This window comes from Mastigoproctus giganteus, chromosome 1 (assembly GCF_048544385.1).
Source record: "Mastigoproctus giganteus isolate SK-2022 chromosome 1, ASM4854438v1, whole genome shotgun sequence".
NCBI classification, from domain to species: Eukaryota; Metazoa; Arthropoda; class Arachnida; order Uropygi; family Thelyphonidae; genus Mastigoproctus; species Mastigoproctus giganteus.
In genome coordinates, this window is record NC_143575.1 from 47,653,745 (window position 1) to 47,674,197 (window position 20,453).

At 35.6% G+C, this 20,453-nt stretch overlaps 1 protein-coding gene across 6 annotated transcripts in view; it reads right to left on the reverse strand.

Annotated features, from left to right (window-relative positions):
- The window catches only part of LOC150090769 (E3 ubiquitin-protein ligase HECW2-like), a 518,151-nt gene that overhangs the window by 69,770 nt on the left and 427,928 nt on the right, over positions 1-20,453 (reverse strand). For all 6 annotated transcript variants that reach the window (XM_090372567.1, XM_090372548.1, XM_090372558.1 and 3 more), the window contains 2 exons: positions 20,290-20,410; positions 7,015-7,128 (listed from right to left, as the gene is read on the reverse strand). In XM_090372567.1, the coding sequence (XP_090228693.1) occupies positions 7,015-7,128; positions 20,290-20,410 (235 nt within the window). The remainder of the gene's footprint in view (positions 1-7,014; positions 7,129-20,289; positions 20,411-20,453) is intronic.

Below are 20,453 nucleotides of genomic sequence, written 5' to 3' on the forward strand. Positions count from 1 at the left end.
CTACGGAGGCGCCTCAACCACTTGAAATTGCAACATGGAATGTCAGAAGTCTGTATCAAGCAGGGAAATTAGAAAATGTTGCTACTGTTGTTATTTGTTTGTTATTTGGTTTTTAGGAGCATTAGCAACTAAGACCATATTGCTCTGAGATATGCGTTGGTCATTCCCTGACCTTTCCACATCCTCCGTATTTGGTGGTGATGGGCTCGAACCCCGGTCTAATCAAGAAGTGTGTGCTACGCACTGCTGCTCCTTCCCACTTGGCTCTTGAGGCGCCAGAAAATGTTGCAAAAGAATTTGACAACACAAACACTGATATCCTAGGCTTAGGGGAGGTGCCTAGGTTTTGCTGTTTGGCCAGGACAAGACGAAACAAGTACAGTGAAAGACCACAAAGTGAAAGAGCGAATGGAAAATAGTAATTCTGATCTGCTGAATAGAGACTCAGAATCAGAGTGGACCCAGTTCAAGAAAATAATGACAGATGCTGCAAATGCAACTTTTGGATGGGCCCAAAGGAAACCTAAGCAGCAATGGATGACAAGTGAGATACTAGAGCTAATGGAGCACAGGAAAAACTTTGAAAACAATGATGAGGAAAAATATAATATATACAACAGTTTGATTAGAATGGAAATAAGAAAGGAAAACAAATATGGATGGAGAATAGATGCGAATATCTTCAAAATGAGCATAAGGAACATAAAGTCCACAAAGAAGTGAAGGAATTTTGTAACATCAGAAAAACCATGCAAGAGGTCATATTCTAGATATAAACAACAGGGAAATAGTGGACAAGCAACAAAAAAAAAAAAAGGATGGATGGATGGCAAGAATATCTGAGGGAACTATACTGCGATGAGGACAGACAACTAAGAAATGATAACACACAAACAGATGGTGAACATAGAGACTTTCTGATGGTAGAACGCAAGTGATGAAGTCAATGAAAATAACAAACAACTGTCATTGATAACATCCCAGCCGAAATGCTCAAGTACCTCGGAACAAGAGGAAAACAACAGCTCTTAAATATTTTCAATGATATCTTCAATGGAGGAAACCTTCCCTATGACTTTCTGAGATCCATCTTAATTTCCATACCAAAAAAGACAGGAGCAGCAAAATGTGCAGACCACCGCACAATAAGAATCACATGCCATACCATGAAAGTTCTTTTGAAGATGATTCTGTGCAGAATTGAAGGCAAGGTGCAAGAGCAAATTGGAAAAGACCAGATGGGTTTTAAAAAGAGGTTGGCACAAGAGAAGCAATATTTGCTCTGAATATACTGGCAGAAAGAGCAACTGAACACCAGCAGAACCTATTTGTTTGCCTCATCGACTTTAACAAAGCATTCGGTTGCTTGAGACATTATATTCTACTCCAGCCCTTGAACAAATTAATATTGATCCAAAGGAACTAAGGATACTACAGCTACTATAACTTGAGCAAGAAGTGACAATCAACTATAGAGGAAGAAAACAATGACTGGGTACAAATTCAGAAAGGAATTAGGCAAAGTTGTGTGTTGTCTCCTATGCTGTACAATCTCAATGTCAAAACCATTATAGATATATTACAAGAGCCTAAAGAAGGAATTACTGTTAATGGTTCAGTTATCAGTAGCCTGTGATATGCAGATGACTGCCTTCATTGCAACATCAGAGGAAAAGTTACAAATACTCCTCAACAAAATTGTAGCAGCTAATGAACAGACAGGCTTAACAATTAATGCCAAAAAGACCAAAACTATGGTCATAAGCAAAAACACCTCACCTACAATCAAAATATGCTGCGGTAACTCCTCCATCGAACAAGTGAATAGCTTTAAATATCTAGGGAAGGTTTTTAAAAATAATAAAGACCAAAGCATAGAAATTAGAAACAGAATCGGTATGGCGAAAGAGGTATTTAAGAATCTTAAGAACTTCCTCTGCAACACTAAACTGGATTTCCAGAAAAGATATCGAATGGCCAAATGCTACTCATGGAGCACCCTCCTATATGAATGCAAGACCTTGGTCATGTGGAAAGCAGAAATCAAGAAACTGGAAGCCTTCAAGACGTAGGCGCTCAGAAGAATTCTCAAAATTCCATGGAAAGATTGGGTCACCAATGAGTGGGTCCTTAAGAGGGCAAGGACCAAAAGAATGCTACTGACTACAAATGCAAGGAGGAAGACTGCCTACCTTGGGCATATTATAAGAGGCCCTCAATATGACCTGCAGAGACTAATCCTGCAAGGGAAGATTAAGGGTAAAAGAAAGACAAAGAAAAAAGTGGCTTGATAACAGCAAAGAATGGACAGGGGATCTTTCAACACAAGAACTATTTCACAAAGCAGGACCACAATTGACTGGAAAATGTTGGTCTCCAACGTTAAAATTGAACATGGAACCTGAAGAAGAAGAGAGGATCAGAATTATGGTTGAATATAAATTTGGGGACAAAATCAGGTTTAAAATCAAAGAAGGAATACTAGGATCAAATATTCATACTAAGGCAATTATAGATAAGCTATGGGGATATAACAAGGACCTGTACTTAGGATTTTTGTATCCTGAAAGAGCATATGATAAAGTACCAGTGACTGCGATGTCAGTTGACCCAGCTGGGCCAGCAAATCAGAATGTCTTATCGTGGGATTTAAAGTTTTCAGTATCTGGAGTGGAAAGACTGGAACTCAAGGTGTTGAAAGTTCACTCAATAGCAGAACATGTGTGGACTTGCTAGACAACTTCTTTCTACACTAACCTGTTAGAGAAGCTACAAAAGAAGCATAGGCCAAATGACTGTGATGAGAATAACGAACGACTATGCACACAAATAGAGTGAGCCAACAAATCAGAATGTCTTATCATGGGAGATTTCAAGTTTCCAGTATCTGGAAAGAGGAAAGACTGGAACTCAAGGAGATGAAAGCTCACTCAGTAGCAGATTTGTGGACTTGTTAGACAACTTCTTTTTACACCAACATATTAGAGAAGCTGAAAAAGAAAGCAGCATTTTTGATCTAGTTATCAGCAATGATATAATCATGTATTAAGAATTGTCAAGTAAAGGAACCATTAGGTGGCAGTAATCATAGCATATTGATGTGGCATTTATTCAAAGAAATAATTACTCTCAAGGGTAAAGAGCAGGTATTTTGTTTTTGCTAAGGTGATTATAATGGATTCAGACATTTTTTAAACTCTTTTCAGTGGGACCAACTGATGACTTTTACAAATGTAAATGCCAAACAGAAAATGTTCAGGAAATCCACAGAAATTATGAGTTTTAAACCAACAACAGTTTAGTTCAAGGTTTACTCTTTGAAGTTTTACACCTACATAGATGCCAGATGAGCTGATGAGTTTAGTAAAAAAAAATGCATGGGATGATTAAAAATTGTCACAGAACACAGAGTTCTATGGTAAAGACAAACAAGTCTGTAATCAAGTTACTCAAGTGGGGCTAGGCATGGCAAGCTAGTTTATGAAAAGTTATTTTCTAACAATGGAAAGAAAACATAGCTAGGAATTCTTTGCTTATTTTAATAAAAATGGAAAATGATGAACCAACCCCTAGATATGAATGGCATAACTATTTATGATCCTGTATAGGTTAATGACAAACAATAAATTGAGAGAGAGATATGCAAATCTGGCATAAGTGGCCCAAAAAATGGCAATTTGGTTGGCTCCCTCACTGCAACTGTACACCATGCCACATCAGTTTCTATCAGTCAATAATTGCTAGACAGCTAGCAATTATTGACTGATAGAAACATTTCCACATGTTGCATCACCTAATTCACCTGATTTGGCACTATATGACTTCTGGCTATTCTCAAAATTAAAATAGAACATGATGGGGAATATAATTTGAGTTGACTGAAGAAATCCAATAAAACATAAGAGACTGCCTAAAAGCATTCACAAAAGAAAAATTCCAAAAATGGTTTAATTAATGCCAGGCATGATGGAACAAGAGAGTAGTTGCAGAAAGAGATTATATTGAAGGGTATTAACAATACAAATATCATTTAATATATATATATATATATATATATTTCTAACATTTTGATCAAACCTTGTAATAATGAGAGTTTCCTTGGATCCAGGGGCAGTATCTCCAGAATGGAGATGTGCAAAGATATCTCTAATTCAAAAGGGTGGTTCAAAAGGATGAAGTGGGTAATTACAGAACTGTCAGCTTGACCTCTGTGCCAGAGAAAATAATGGAGTCACTGGTTAAAGAAATAATATACAAGACTATCTCTGTAGAAGTGTAGCAATAAGGGAATCACAACATGGATTTGTTAAGAGGCAGATCATGTTCAGCCAATGTGATCACATAATATGAAGCTGTCCCAAAGCTATGGATGCAAAGAACAATTCTGACATCATATACTTATATTTCAGTAAATCCTTTAATACTGAATGACTTGTGTAACTTGGAACAATATAGCATTAGAGGAAAGTTACTACTATGGATAAAGGGAAGGTTAAGTGAAGGGATCAAAGAGTAGTTATAAAAAGGCACTGCTCTTTATAGATGAGATATGGTGTATTTATGGTGTATTACAAGATTCAGTGAATGCCCCCCCCCCATATGGTGTTCAATGTCAAAGTTTGTTGACAATATAAAGGTGGACAGTGTGGTTATTGACAGTAATTAGAGTATATTACTCCAAGATCTGGATAAAGTAAACAGATGGACTAAAAAATGACAACTGATATTTTAACACTGATAAATGCAATGGGTAATAGTAATTCCGGAATAACATCCCGTTTTGGTAGCACCAAACTCAAAGTAGTTTGATAAAAGAAAAAATCTAGGGATCCTGTTTAGCAGCACAAGCAGTCTGCTAGAACAGCTTGGGGTTCTGTCCAGATATACAGAAACTTTGTCAGCAGAGATAAAGAGGCGACCATCCCGTTGTATAAGAAATGGTTGGGTGCTTGAGAGCAAATAATTACTTGAATTAACTTTCACCTAGTGTTATAGAAGTGGATAGTTTGAATAAATTTTAAAAAGTTTGGACAAATGATGAGAAGGAATGGGCTAACAAAGTTTCTTTGGTGATGTATAATCGTTACTTCCTTGAATCATGTTAATTCTAAAACAACAAAATCATTCATTTGAGGATATGAACATAGCATCTTAAAGTTATGATTTTGGAAGTTTTGCTGATATTCTGCAACCATAATTTGATAAGATAAGAATAGTGTGTTGTTAGGTTAATTCTTATAACAACAGTCTAAGATGTCTAAAATACATACTTTGTCAATATTACAGATGAGATGGAGCAACAGAATCTTTTGTACTTATTGAGAATTTTGGGATCGCTGTCAAAACAATGTTCTGTTATATAACTAATTATATAATTTAATTAGTTATGTATTCCCAAAACCTGAAAGAGTAACTAACCGATGAATAACCTAATATCCTTCTTTGGTTTCAATGAGTAATTGAGGAGGTATATGACACAGATATGTATCCATTTTTAGACTGCATAAATTGCATCAATATACATTAACTAGAGGGCGGTCACAAAGTAACAATGAAAAAAATATGTATATGAATTGACATCTCTATTTGGATCATTCTCTTTAGTTGCACATCTGGGTCATGTCTGCAGTTATAGCCTTTTAGATAATCCCAAAACTAGTAAACAGAAGGGTTCAAAGCTGATCTACCAAGTGGCCACTTTTTTCAAAAAGTCTACCAACTTTTCTTCCACCAAAATGTTCTATTAATAATGCAGGAAATTTTCTGGTGAACATTAGATGCAATCCATCCTGTAGAAATATCACCAACATCCATCTTTGTCTCATGGCCTGAATGACATAATCCATTCATTCATGGATAGAGTAAAAGAAAAAAAAAAAAAAATCCAATAATAAGTTCTTCAAAAAATACAATTCAATTGTGAAATTGTACTGTAGCATTATCTTTTCATCATATAATGGTTTTCCATTATGCATGTGGTTTTTCTAGTGTCACACAAAGAATTATGCCTGTACTTGCTAAATACTGTGATATTTCTTGTATTCTCTCTACATTGTAAATTCCTCTGACCATGTATAGGCTTTGTTAGACCAAAAAATGCAACCTAATCATTGCTAGTCATATCCAAGTTTTGTGTGATATACTGATGTGTGAAAAGAATTCAGAGTGACTTTTGGGTAAGAGGACAACTCTCAAATTGTTTTGAACTTATGAAAGTGTAACTTCAGGATCTTGGTCACAGTTTTCAGTGCAATGTCTTGCATTGAAAATGTTTACAAATATCCAAGGATATTTGTAAATGTCTATATATTTTTCTCTTTCACTGCATTTAATAACAATTAAGCTGAGGAGAATTCAGCTACAATTTGGCTAAACTTGATAAATATTTCTACTTGTAACATATCCAGTCTATTCTAATCTTAATATCAATGCCTTCAATAATTGAACTAGGCAAGCACTTTTTTTTTTTTTTTTGTTCTCTATTCTCTTCTATTGGCTTTGAGGGGCAGTTGTAGTATTACAGCCAATTAGATAATAAACACAGGAAGGAGAAATGCATTGTTACAAAGAAAGAGAAACTCTGCTAACTACAGATTCTGCTATTTCACTTTCCATTCCTTTTATATATAACACAGCATATGAAGTTTAGTTTTGACAAAGCATTTTTAACTCTGATTATGATGACTAATCCAAGCATGTAAGTAATACATTTAATTTTAAACGATTCATGAGGTGATAAATGTTTTAGTAATATACATACAAGTTAATCTGCATAACACAGATCAACATATTCCTTACTTTTCATTTTCTTTTGAAGAGGCTCCACAATAAAACTTGGTAGATTGACACGTTTACATCAAACCATTCACATATTTTTATATATTAAGCTATTTTATGACTACTCTGTACAAAGGGGATAAGCAAAAAATGATATAATGCTTTTACACTTTTTGAGTGAAAAATTATGGTGAAATAATAACGTAAAACATATCACTGAAACAATTTTTTACTCACCCTTCTTCTCCTGCAAAACTAATATACAATCGTGATTTCTGCAAATCTTTCTTTGATGCAGCCATTATTTTTGTAAATGCATCTTCTAATAAGTGGTCTCTTCTTATATTTAATCTTTATAAACAGAAAAAAATTAGGAAAAAATGTATTAATGCATTAGCAATTTTGCATTCAGTTTGTTTAGATAACAATAAAAGTGTGGTCAGAAAACTATGTTAAAGAGGTCCAACCCAGCATGATCCATTAAGTAAACAATGAAATTTTTACTGGATACACTACGGTATCCTATCATCTGGCCAGATTCAGAGGAGCATTAATAGTATCAAAACTATGTAATTGCAATTATATTCAAATTAAATTAAAATTTATATTAAATTATAATTAAACAATTAAGTGAAACAGAGAAATGCACTTTGATGATATTAGCATTGTTTATTTGAGTGCACCTGCTGATGCATTTCTTTAATTTGAATTACAAATGTAATTACATTTTTTACATTTTGCTTTTACATTTTTTTTTTTTTGGCCCAACAAACAAAGAAATTTAGCAAGATGCCAGAAGTTCTGAACAATTGCTTATTAAAATTTTACTATTACCTAAAAGGTCTCTTGTAATGGGAATAACCATTGTGATGTTCAAAATGTATATAAGATGAAATAACACACATCACTAATGTAAAATTCAAATATGGAAAAACCTCCTTAATCAAATCTTAAAATACCACCTTCAAATTAAATTCAGAATTCAAATTATGAGTGTAGTAGAATTCAAAACATATATACACCTTCAAAAATTCCAATGGAAATTTCACTATATTGTGTGCAACAGTTTGCAAATATGCACATACACATATATAGGACTGATGGGATGATTCATTTCAACTCCACTTTCTCAAAACAAGAGCTGCTGACAGCAGTTAAGTCTTCATAGCTAGTAAAGTGAATATAAATATAATCACCATCTTCTCTACATCTGGTAAAACATACCTGACTTTCAATCCTGTTAATAATGTAAGGAATTTTTATGCTTTTTTAACAAGTTGGTTGAGTTAGTCAGTCTCAGGTGAGATGTGCACGATTTTTCCCTTGTAAACCCAGGATTTTTGGCCACAGAATACATGCAATTTACAGATTCACTATACTAATGCCTCATAGCCTTATTTGCTGTGATACACACACACACACACACACACACACACACACACACACACACACACACACACACACACACACACACACACACACAGCGTGATTGGATGTGCTGACTGGCAATCCAGTACTTACAGAGACACACTGTGCATTGCCCTATATGCCTCTATAAACTTGTCTATTGCCCCCACACATACAGAGAAAAGTATCTCAAGCTTGAGTGGTGGCTAGTTCATTGGCTCAACAGTTTCATGGGTTTGGCATTAGCATATCTAGTTCTTTATGCTTACAAATTAGAAGTTTCCCCACAGTAGACAAGCTTATGTCCAGAGCCACCGGTCTTTGATGGATAGCCAAGCAACATCTGATTTATGTCAGGGGGTCCTCAAAATAATTAGAATATAGATCATTAATCTATCCTCCACTCCTTTCTGCAGAATTCTGGTGCATTAGATTGAATAAACTGAAAAGCTTGTCATCCACCACAAGAGAAAACAACAACTCTGCCTAACTCAATAGGCATGAAGGGCTTGTCTGATATTATCGAAAATCAGTAACTAGTAGCTGTTGTTAAAATGATCACAGCCTAAATCGGAGTACTGCTGTTTGGGTTTCATATTGCTGGTGAATATCCTAGTCTATGTCCATAAAGAGAATGGATTAGGAATTTGAGTAAGGTTATTTTCAAAGGCTTTGAGCAATGTGAATCCAATGAAATTTGCCTATTACCTACTGCCTGGACGTCTGACCTTTGCAATCAGTTTTTCTGTATAACAGTTCCAAATTTGTAGGATGCTCCTGGGCCTCAGTATTTCAATAAAATTGTGCAGCAGCAGCAGCACAGCTACAACAGATGCATTACAGATCTTCAGCATGAATATGAGAAAAAGGTCTGGTCCAGTTGTTGATTTGTTTGAAAGGCTATTAATCACTTTTATAAGGTCATCTTTAGTAAACATGTATCTTTAGTAAATCTTAATAGGTCATCTTTAGTAAATCTTTAGTATAACTGTTTTCAACAGTTATATATTCTATTTTTTATTTTTTATCCTTGTATACCTTTCAGTTTGGAAGGAAGGAAGGCTGTTAATCACGTTTCATCGTGTCAATCAATGTCCAGCAGTCATTCCAACAGCTGGATGTCTAGCTATTTTATTTTGATTCTTTATCTTTCTGAACATATTAATAAAATCATTTTGTTTATCATTGCTAGCTGTGCTTGCACTGTATTCTTCCTAAGACGGTGCTCGCTCAAATCATAAAGCATGCTTCATCCATTTTAACCTTATTCTTTTGATTAATTATTCCTTTTGATTGCTTTAGTTTCAAAATGACTATTTCATTGTGATCCTTCTCTTCTATATTCAAATGGATAACAGAGAACAGATTGTTCTCTGTTATCCATTTGTTGATGTTCCCAGGAGAACAAAGTTTTGAAAAATGGATAGCAAAAAGATTAGCAATGCCAAGAGGACAGTTTATTCAGACATTAGATCATTAGTTAACATAGAAATTCTGGCATAGAAATTCTGGAAGATTTCACCAGCTGTTTGATAGTACCATAATGGTCTGGAATTGAAATTCCAAGTAAGTTAAGTTTCGAGAATAATGCTACAGTTACTACTAATTATAGTATTATTCTCAAAACCATTACTAATATTAGCATAACACCAATAATATGATACTATAATATATTACTAATACTTACTTGTATTAATACTAACACTAGGTGGTAGATGACTCTCATCCACCGGTGCAATACCACCACTTTGCTTATTGGAGGTTTGAAGTGGTGAAACCAATGTTTAGTCTCTAGAGCAAGTTTCCTGATCCCCCCCCCCTTCTCCTTCAATCCATGCACGGTACTAGTACTAATACTAGTATAAAATAGCAATGCACTATACTATACTATAATAATACGTACTAATACTAAAACCAGTGCAATACCACCACTTTGCTTATTGAAGTGATGAAACCGATGTTTGGTCTCTAGAGCAAAGTTTCTGACATCCTCCCCCCCTGTCTCCTTCAACACTTTTTACTAGTAAAAAGTACTACTACTAAAAAAGTAAAAAGTATTACTACTAACTAGTACCGCTACTGATTCTAATATAAATTAGCACTAATACAATACTATAATATAATATAAATTATCACTAATACAAAACTATAATATAATATAAATTATCACTAATACAAAACTATAATATAATATCATATTAATACTAACACTAGGTGGCAGATGTCTCTCATCAACTGGCATAATACCACCACTTTGCTTATTGGCGGCTTGAAGTGGTGAATCCCATGTTTAGTCACCAGAGCAAAGTTTCCAGCATTCCTTCCCATCTCCTTCAACCCATGCAAGGTACGAAGTACTATAGGTTTTGATATCTATTGTATTTGGGGTTTTCATAAAAAAAAAAAAAAAAGGAAAAGAAAGAATGTTTCAATAAGGGAAGTATTCCAAGGTTCAGAAAGTGTCATTATTTTCATTCTCCTCTTCTTCTGCATGATTGGCGGCAGTTTCCTGGGTCTCAACGAACTCCATGGCATTGCCAGAAGATGCAGCCACACATTCAACATTTACAAAATTGTTGAATGCATTATGGACTCAGATCCTCCTAGTTGCTGAATACAAAAGTAGTGCCATCATCCTTTTTGATGGCGCTTATTTCTTTATAAATAAACCTAGTTTCAGAAAAGTTCTTTACAATTAAGCTGGACACCACTGAATTTCATGCCATAATTATACATTGCATGGCATCCAGGACACACTATTTCATGAATTCTCAAAAAGGAATGTTAAGTCTGATCTCCTGGAGATAATATCACACCAGACAGTTCCAGTATGATGCTTTGAGGTGGGGCTAATAATACCCAGGAGTAGGAGTTGCAGATAGCTTAGTTGTGTTTGGCAAGAACAGAACTTGCATGTGCACATTGATCCGCGATCAGAAGGATTTCACTATTCAAGCTGGCTATTGCCTCTCCACCCACACACACACAGCCATTCCATAAATAGCTTACCAGTCATCCAAGCAATTCTGTTGGCTCTGTAATCAGAAGTAGAATATGTTACACCATTGATGCTTTTTTGTATTTTCCAGTGAAAAGTGGCTTTAACTTTTCACCTCCATTTCCTAGCTTTTTACTAGCTAGCAATACAGTAATTTTTACCAAGATAAAATGGAACAGGTATCTAAGATCTTTAAACTGTACAGTTTACACAAATTACAATTTTTAAAATTGTAAATTGTTTCAGTGGGCAGAAACTTCAGTATGATAAAGGTCTGATAAATACACCACAGAAGCACACATGACACAGACACTACATGGCAACATTTGATTCTCATAATGATCCTGCTGACCACAAAAGTGATTCTAGGTCTAGATAATAGTTACCAACAAACCTAAGTTCATTTTGCAACTCTTGCTGTGATACCAGTACCTTTTTAGCTGGGTATAAGGGAAGAGATACCCAGAATCTTTAAATTGTATAATGTCCCCACAGCTTCCTTATAGAAAGCTTAGCTGTAGCCTCACAAGTTGACACCCCAGTTCCAAAAAAATCCACAGCAGAATTGGAAGAACCAGTGCCTAGAGTGCAAGGAATGCCAAATCAGAGAAACAAATTAATAAATGGGCAAAGAAACATGATGATTCTCCATCGAGTGGTCTCCTACCTGCACCATGAGGATATGCTGAATATTGATAAGTTTAGTTGTTTTAATAACTATTACACACAAGTTTTACAACAGGAAATGGGTCAAGAATGTTTTTCTGGAAGACAAAAAAAACCAAAAAAAAAAACCCACCTATGTAACATGACCAAGGATGGTATTCAAATCTTGCCTTCGAATTTGTAGCAGAATCTGAGTCATCAACAAACATCCTGCCTGTATTTCTCAGGCAGAATATTTGTTCATGACCACATAGACATTTCAATATTTATAGAAATATAGCAGAATCATGAGGAGAGTCATGTATTGCCATTGCAGTATTCATGGTGTATATATTTGCCTATTGAGATGTTGATTGATAAAACATTACACTTTAAAAGCTATGTAGTTAAAAAGGTGGCAGAAGAACATCAAGTGAAAATCTTCTAAGACTATGTGAACATCATTTTCCTTCTATTATGCCTAGTACTCCCATGCAAGAAAAATGTAATGAACTAATACCATGTTTGTACAAGACCAATAGAGAAAAACAGAAAAGAAGAGAATATATGTGTTCCTAATGTGATGCAAGATTGTGCATTCATCCAAGTTTTAGGTTTTTTTTTTTTTGTAGTTGTTGGCGCATAGGCTTCTGTGGCCATAATGCACCTCCATTGGTTTTTGCAGTACTTTGATCCAAGCCCGAGGCGGGAATCGAACCCACGACCTTTGGGTTGCCAGGCAGGCACTTTACCCACCCGACTAGCCCGGTCAGATGTTTTAGGTTGTACCACACTGCACACCACACAACTTCTTGACAGTAATCTGTTGTTTTGAAGTTATTATTCCAATATTCGTGCACAATACCAGTATTTTGATATTCTTGTCTATACTAATAGTCAAATATTTCTGATGTTAATAAATTATTTTCCACATATATAAGCAAATTTTTTTATCAATTTTCTTACGTTTTCAGTAAAATCAACTTTTAACAAAAGCAAAACATTTTAAATATAAAATATTTACAAATTTTTTTCTCCCAATAAGCATTCTTGGCTCTACTCTCAGAAATTTACCCGTCAGCTGTTGAGGGTGTTGTTTTTAATCCTTCGTAGAGATCTAAATTATTTATTCCTTAGGTGGATAACTTGTTATTCATCTTAACATCAAAGTTATCAAAATTTTGAATATGTTTAAGAGTGTTCACAAAAGGTTAAAGCCACCTCATTATAAATATGGAACCTATATAAATGGAACCCATGTTTAGTCTCTAGAGTTAAGTTCCGGTCAACCCTTCCCCATCTCTTCCATCATGCAGTATGATTGATGACTTTTGAGGTTATGATGAACATCGTGGGGAGATCCAATATTCCCTACATTTCGAGGGTACAGCTCTAAAATGGTGTTCGCAGGCCGGCTGCTAGTTAGTACACCAGACCGAACCTATTGGTAACTCTCTAGGAGGCGGCTTCTGGATCAGCTAGTGTATAATCTTGCTACCTCTACTCTGCCAGATAGTGACTGGAGGGAGTCCGAGTAGTGTGTGTATGCGGGAAGCATTGTCGAGGCCACGTTATGTCAAGGATCTGGGTACATTCTTACCATGTGTATGCCATATCCAAAAATTTCATTACTTCATACAGCATGTCCCACACACTTTTTCTTACTATTGAATACACCATGAATTGTCAAACTAATAGAGCAAGCTTATCTGCGAAAAGATCTAAACCACTCAAGCATTTCCTAATTCATTTCACAAATATACGTGGTCTCAATTCTAATCTCAACGATGTCTATTTCCACTTGCAGTCTGCCAAACCCCATGTACTTTTTCTGACAGAATCTCAGTTATTGGTTGATTCAACTACTGCTCATCTCAGATGCTCAAATTATTCGCTGTATGATTCTTTTCGCCTCGAAGGTGGTGGTGCTTGTGCATATATCCATTCTGATATTCCCTGTCAGAGACTTGGCAATTTGGAATCTCCTCTCTTTGATCTTCTTTGGCTTAAAATCTCTCTACCTCATTGTGTCAAATTCATCTGTTGTCTCTACCATTCTCCCAACTCCACTAATCACTTGGAGCACTTTGACTTCCTCTCTTTGCAACTTGACTTTCTCCAGTCCAACTTTCCTAACAGTGAGGTAATTTTCCTTGGTGATTTTATGTTCACAACTCCAGCTGGCTTCCGTTTTCTAGTCACACCGACCCAGCTGGTCGAGATGCTGAGGCTTTTGCAATTACTAATGATCTTGCACAGATTTTTCATTTACCTACAAGAATACCAGACAATCCTAATCATACAGCCAATACGCTTGATCTTTTTCTCACAAACAACCCTTCTAAGTACACGGTCGAAGTGAGAGGTCCTTTAGGCACTTCAGATCACAACTTGGTGATTGTCTCTTCTCCAATGGAGCCTTTATCTCATGGCTATTCCCAACCTCGTGTTGTTTGGCATTACAAGAATGCAAAATTGGATGACCTGCGAGACTTATTTTCTTCTTTTCCTTGGTCGGATTACTGTTTCAAAACTTCTGATGTCAATGTTTGCTCAGATCGTGTCAGTGAAATTATTCTTGCAGGAATGGAATCCTTTATCCCACAATCCACTTTAAAATCTCATCCTTTATCTAAACCTTGGTTTTCCAATAAATGTGCTAAGGCTGTTCAAGAGAAGAATGTTGCATATCGTAATTGGCTTGTTTCTAATTCTTCAGTTTCATTTTCTGCCTACACCAAAGCTCGCAACAATTATAAAGCAGTTATTAACCAGTCCAAACTAGAGTTTGAACAGGCTAAGAGTAGAAAACTTGCTTCTTGCCCTAATGGTAGCCGACCATTCTGGTCTCTTGCCAAAGATATTGGCCGCAACTTTTGCCCATCTCTGCTCCCACCTCTGTCCAAACCAGATGGTTCCGTTGTCACTTCAGCCAAGGATAAAGCTGACCTGTTAGCATCCCATTTTTCTTTCAACTCATGCAATAACGATCTTGGTAAAGCACCTCCCACTATTCCCAACACGCTCCATTCAATGCCTCCTGTGGTCTTCTGTTAAAAGGATGTCAGAAAGATTTTGACGAATCTTGATGCTAAGAAAGCTCCAGGTCCCAATGGTATTTCTCCACTTGTTCTCAAAACCTGTGCTTCTGAACTTACTCCTATTCTTTGCCACCTTTTTTCACTTTTTTATTCCAAAGGTGTTTTTCCTTTTGCTTGGAAATTTGCTCACATCCAGCCAGTTCCTAAAAAGGGTGACAAATCCCTCCCATCCAATTATCGTCCCATTGCAATTACTTCTACTCTTTCTGAAGTAATGGAGAAATCAATTAACCGCCAACTCTTAAACTACCTAGAAACCTTCCGTCTGATCAACGATCGCCAGTATGGATTCCGTCAGTGTCGATCCACTGGTGATATTCTGGCTTATGTTACCCATTTATGGACTAATTCAATGGAAAGGTTCGGTGAAACACAAGTAGTTGCTCTTGACATCTCAAAAGCTTTTGATTGTGTTTGGCATAAAGGTCTTCTAAACAAACTTCCATCTTATGGTTTGCCAACTGTTTTTAGTAATTGGTTAATCAGTTTTCTCTCTGATCGCTCACTGAGGGTGATGGTAGATGGCTCTCTGTCTTCTAACTTCTCCACTAATGCCGGTGTCCCCTAAGGTTCAGTTATTTCCCCCACTCTTTTCCTCTTGTATATTAATGACTTTCTTCCACTGATTGGAAATATCCATAGTTTTGCCGATGATAGCACACTGCATTCCACTTTCCATTTGGAGAAACCTTGTCTTGCTCAATCAGCTTCAACTTCTCGAAAATCTGCTACCAATTCCTTAAATGCTGATCTTCAGGTAATTCTCCAGTGGGGCAAAGACAACTTAGTTGATTTCAACCCTTCTAAAACTCAGTCTTGTTTTATATCTCGCAAAAAGGATTCTTCTGCTCCTATGCTTATCTTTAGTGACACTCCGATTTCTAGGCAAAATGATATATCTCTTTTGGGGATTACCCTGACTTCTAATCTCTCTTGGCACAAGCACATTATAAATATTGCTTCTTCTGCATCTAAAAAACTTGGTTTTCCCTTTCGCTCTCGACGTTACTTTTCTTCCAAACAGCTGCTCACTCTGTATAAATCGCAAATCCGCCCTGCCATGGAATATTGTTCCCACATCTGGGGTGGTACCCCCAAAACCTCTCAGGCTTCTTGATTCCATTCAGAAGAGGGCAGTTAGGTTAATTAATGACTCATCTCTAACAGAGTCTCTGCACTCGCTGTCTCATAGACGTACTGCTTCTGCTGCATGCCTCTTCTACAGATACTTCCATGGGCACTGTTCTTCTAAATTAGCTTCTATAATTCCTGCTCTCTCTTTCAAAACAGTCCGAACACGTGCCGCCACCAGCCAACATCCATTTACTGTCCAATTTAAAACTCACAGAACTAACTTTTCATCTTCCTCGTTTATTCATTCAACTGCCATTTTCTGGAACGACCTTCCTTCATACGTATTTCCTGAAAATTACAGTCTACAGAAGTTCAAGTCCAATGTCAACAAATATCTTCTTTCATCTTCTCAACCTCCAACCCAAGCACGGTACTAAGTACTATAGGTTCTAACACCTCTCGTGTTTGGGGTTTACATAAAAAAAAAAATAAATAAATAAATAAATAATGCCACCAGATACAGTTCTGAAGACAGCAGCAATTTACAAAATCAGCTTTGGTACCTAACTGAAGTTTTTAAGAATTATGCTATATCCTATAAAACTAATAAACCAGGTTATTAGGAGTAAGTTACAAAACCATCCTTTAAGGGTTTGTAACTCTCCTAACATTTAATCAAGTCAAATCAGGATTTAGGAACATTGCCATGCTCCTAAACTCTGATTTGTAAATATAGCTTATACTACATATCATAGCCACTTTGTTAGCAATCTTAAACAAGTTACTTGCTACGTTCAGTAAGTATATAATTTTATAAAAACTAAGACATCAGAAACTCAAATAGTACTGTTTATAGAATATCATATCAAAAAAAATTATGATGCTATTTTATATTGGATGAACATTATACAGATTAACCTATTATTATAATAGTAATGATAATAAAAAAAAACTTTGCAGACTAAACTAAACTCATTGCCATAATGCGGGATATTACCCACAGATTAATAAACCAAATATTGTTCTTATTACTAACTCATTCAAAATAATGGCTCTATGAATCATTAGTTTTTTTTTTTTTTTTAAGCCAGAAATATTCCCAAATTAACCTTTTAAACTTCTCTTTAACCAATGAATTTTCATCTATACAGAAAGATGCACACAGAAGGTGTGCATCTTTCCTCCACTTAATTTGTGGAGGAACAAAGTTTATACATCACAAACTCATTCTTCAAGGAAAATGGATGTGGAACAGCTCTCTTCAAAATACTACTGAAACTGACTTCATAATAACAAACAATAAAATGATGTTTACTGACTGCTCAGTCTTGAACCATTTTAATGTTGATGTGACCATTGGTTACTGAGAGCAAAAATCAAAATTTATTGCAAGAAAGAATGAAAGAAATTGATCAAGTCAACAAAAACAAAGAAGATCGACACTAACCAACTGTTAGAAATTGTAAAAACTTTGAATAAGAACTGTCCAATTGTTTTCATGTGCTGCAAGACTTTCTGGCACAGATATTTCAACTGACAAAGTCATTAAGACTACTGATATGATTTCAGTTTTTATGGGGCAAGGGCGACTAAGGGCATGATGTGTCAAGTCCAAAAGACTATTGTAAACACTGTCTGTGCCCTTGCATCTACAGAGATTGATCGACTGATTGATTTAGTTTTTAATGGCACACTGGCAGCTAAGGCCATAAATGCACCAAGTCAAAATAAAACCAGTATAGGAAATTTTTGGTAGCCTATAATTAGGCTACCACGTCAAAAAGATAAAAATACAATATACTACAGCATAAAGTTAAAGAGAAAATATAAAATATGAACTTTAAATCTTTGTATATAAATTAATCGATTGTAAAAAGTTAAAAACATCAGACATATTGTCTCTGTCACCTAAAATCTGACTGAGTGTAAATAGTTCAGCCAGATTATTAAAAGTCCTAAAAAATAAGTAGCGTGCTTCTCTAAAAACAAGGCATTCAGTAAAAACATGAAGAATAGTTAATACATTGTTACACCTCACACACAGTGGGTCATCTGCCTTCAGCAAAAAGGAGTGCGTAAGATGACTATGACTTATGTGGAACTGAGCAAGAACAACTTTCTCTCTTTAGACCCTGTGTAGACTGGACTGCCATTGCATGATTACCAGCTTAATGTGATGTAGTTTATTTGTCGCTTGTCCATGCCAAAAATATTGCCATTGGGAATATAGTTTAGAGCATATTATTTGCCTGTAGTCTGTATAAGGGACTGACAGGTAAAGATTATTCAAAGAAATGGCTGATTTGGCAGTGGTATCAGCTAATTTGTTTTCCCAGATCCCAATGTGGCTTGGGATCCAGCAGAAGCGAATGTCAAATTCTGATTCTAAGAGAGAAAAAGCAACTGCTGGATCTGGGACAAGACCGGATGAGAGTGATACTTCATTGACAGTAGAGCCTGTAACAGTAAAACAAGAAAACCCAATCAGAATATCAAAGGAAACAATTGCCATGAACATAACAAACAGGGCAGAATATGTAGAAATGTGCAAGTTCAAAAAGAAATCCATAAAAGAAGAAATGCACAGGTTCAATGTTGATCTTGTCAGAAGAACACTGGAAGAAAATCATAGAGCAAAGAAAACAAAACAAAAAATGGTTACACACAATATTCAAATTCAGTTTGAAGCTCAAAGATAAGATGTCACAACAACAAAAACCCAGCAACAAATATTAAAATGGGTGGAAGAATTTTATTCAAATCTCTATAACAAAAATAGAAAAAGTAGAAAAAGTAGCAGATGCTATAAAATCAATGAAAAATGGCAAAGCAGCAGCGGGACCTGATAAAGTCACTGTTGAAATGTCAAAAGCTGGTGGCCAGCAGGTATATAAAGCTCTGACTAAACTTTTTTTCAAAATACCTTCTATTTAAAGTGCCTGTAGCAAGGAAAAATGCAGAAGTCATCGTACTACACAAAAAGGGTGACAAAGCAGATTTAAAAAACTACCGGCCGATAAGCCTATTGCCAGTTGTCTATTTCGCAAAAATACTTTCAAGAAGAATAGGCAAAATTGTTGATGTGGCACAACCCAAAGAACAAGCAGGTTTCAGAAGTGGTGTCAGTACATTGGATCACATTCAAATAGCACAGCGAGTTACAGAGCAACACAATGAATACAAGCTCCCGTTATGTATAGCCTTCATCAACTATGAAAAAAAAAGCATTGAACTCGGTTACAAAACAATGCCCTAATCAACAAAGGTGCAGATAGAGCTTACATCAACATTCTCCAATCAATATATGAAAAGGAGACTGCATCATTATGGGTCAACAATGAGAAAGTTCAAATCAACATAGAAAAAGACATCCAACAAGCTGACACAATCTCTCTAAAACTATTTTCTGCCTGTTTAGAAGAAATTTTTTGCAAGCTAAATTGGGATAATAAAGGACTTATGATAATTGGAGACTAACCAAATCACGTATGATTTACAGATGATATCATTCGCTAATGATCTGGAAGATTTGCAGCAAAATATTGAAGAATTACAACATGAAATCAAGAAGTTTGGTTTGAAGACGAATATCAAGCCGTAGGACAAAAACTGGAAAAAGTGGAAAGATATGTTTACCCTGGACAAGAAATTTCAACAGATGGAAATATCATGTTAGAAATTGATTTTTGCATAAAATTGGCAATAGTAAGCTTTTGGAAAACTTACTATAGTCTTCAAGTGCCACTTTGTCTCAAATGGAAAGTTTTCATTCAATGTATCCTCCCTGTCCTAACATATGGTTGTGAAACTTGGATACCGAATGCCAAAGATATGCAAAGACTGAGGGTGTCATACAGAGAAGTATGGAGTGCTGAATTTTGAATATAAAACCAAAATAAACTAAAAAACATATGCATGGATTTGCCAACAGACCAAGGTCTATGACGTCACTGAAAGAACACAGAGATTAAAATGGAAATGGACAGGTCACATATCAAGAAGAAATGAAAATAGATAGACCTAACAAATTTTGGACTGGATATTGTCTTTTGTCTTGGCTCTAAACAAAAAAAAAAAAAAAAAAAACCAAAGATGAGGTTGACTGATGAAATTGTGAAATCTGCTGTACGCTTGCTGAGGCCTTCATCCTGCAGTGGATTGACAACGGAGAAAGATGATGATGATACAATTTTTTAACTGAATTGTTATCAAACATTTTAATTTATATTTCTGATAATACGATAAATAAGATGAGATGATATAACAATGAGCTTCACTAGGGCTTACTTTAGTTTTCCTGGTCCTTGCCCATAACCTTTTGACTCTAGCTTCCTATAAAAATTTCTAAGCTTTGCTTCAAAATCTCTACGATAGGGTGCAGGGGCCCTTACATTAGCTCTCTGAAGTCCTAAAATTATGGGGTGGGATACAGAAAAATCAAAGAAATTACT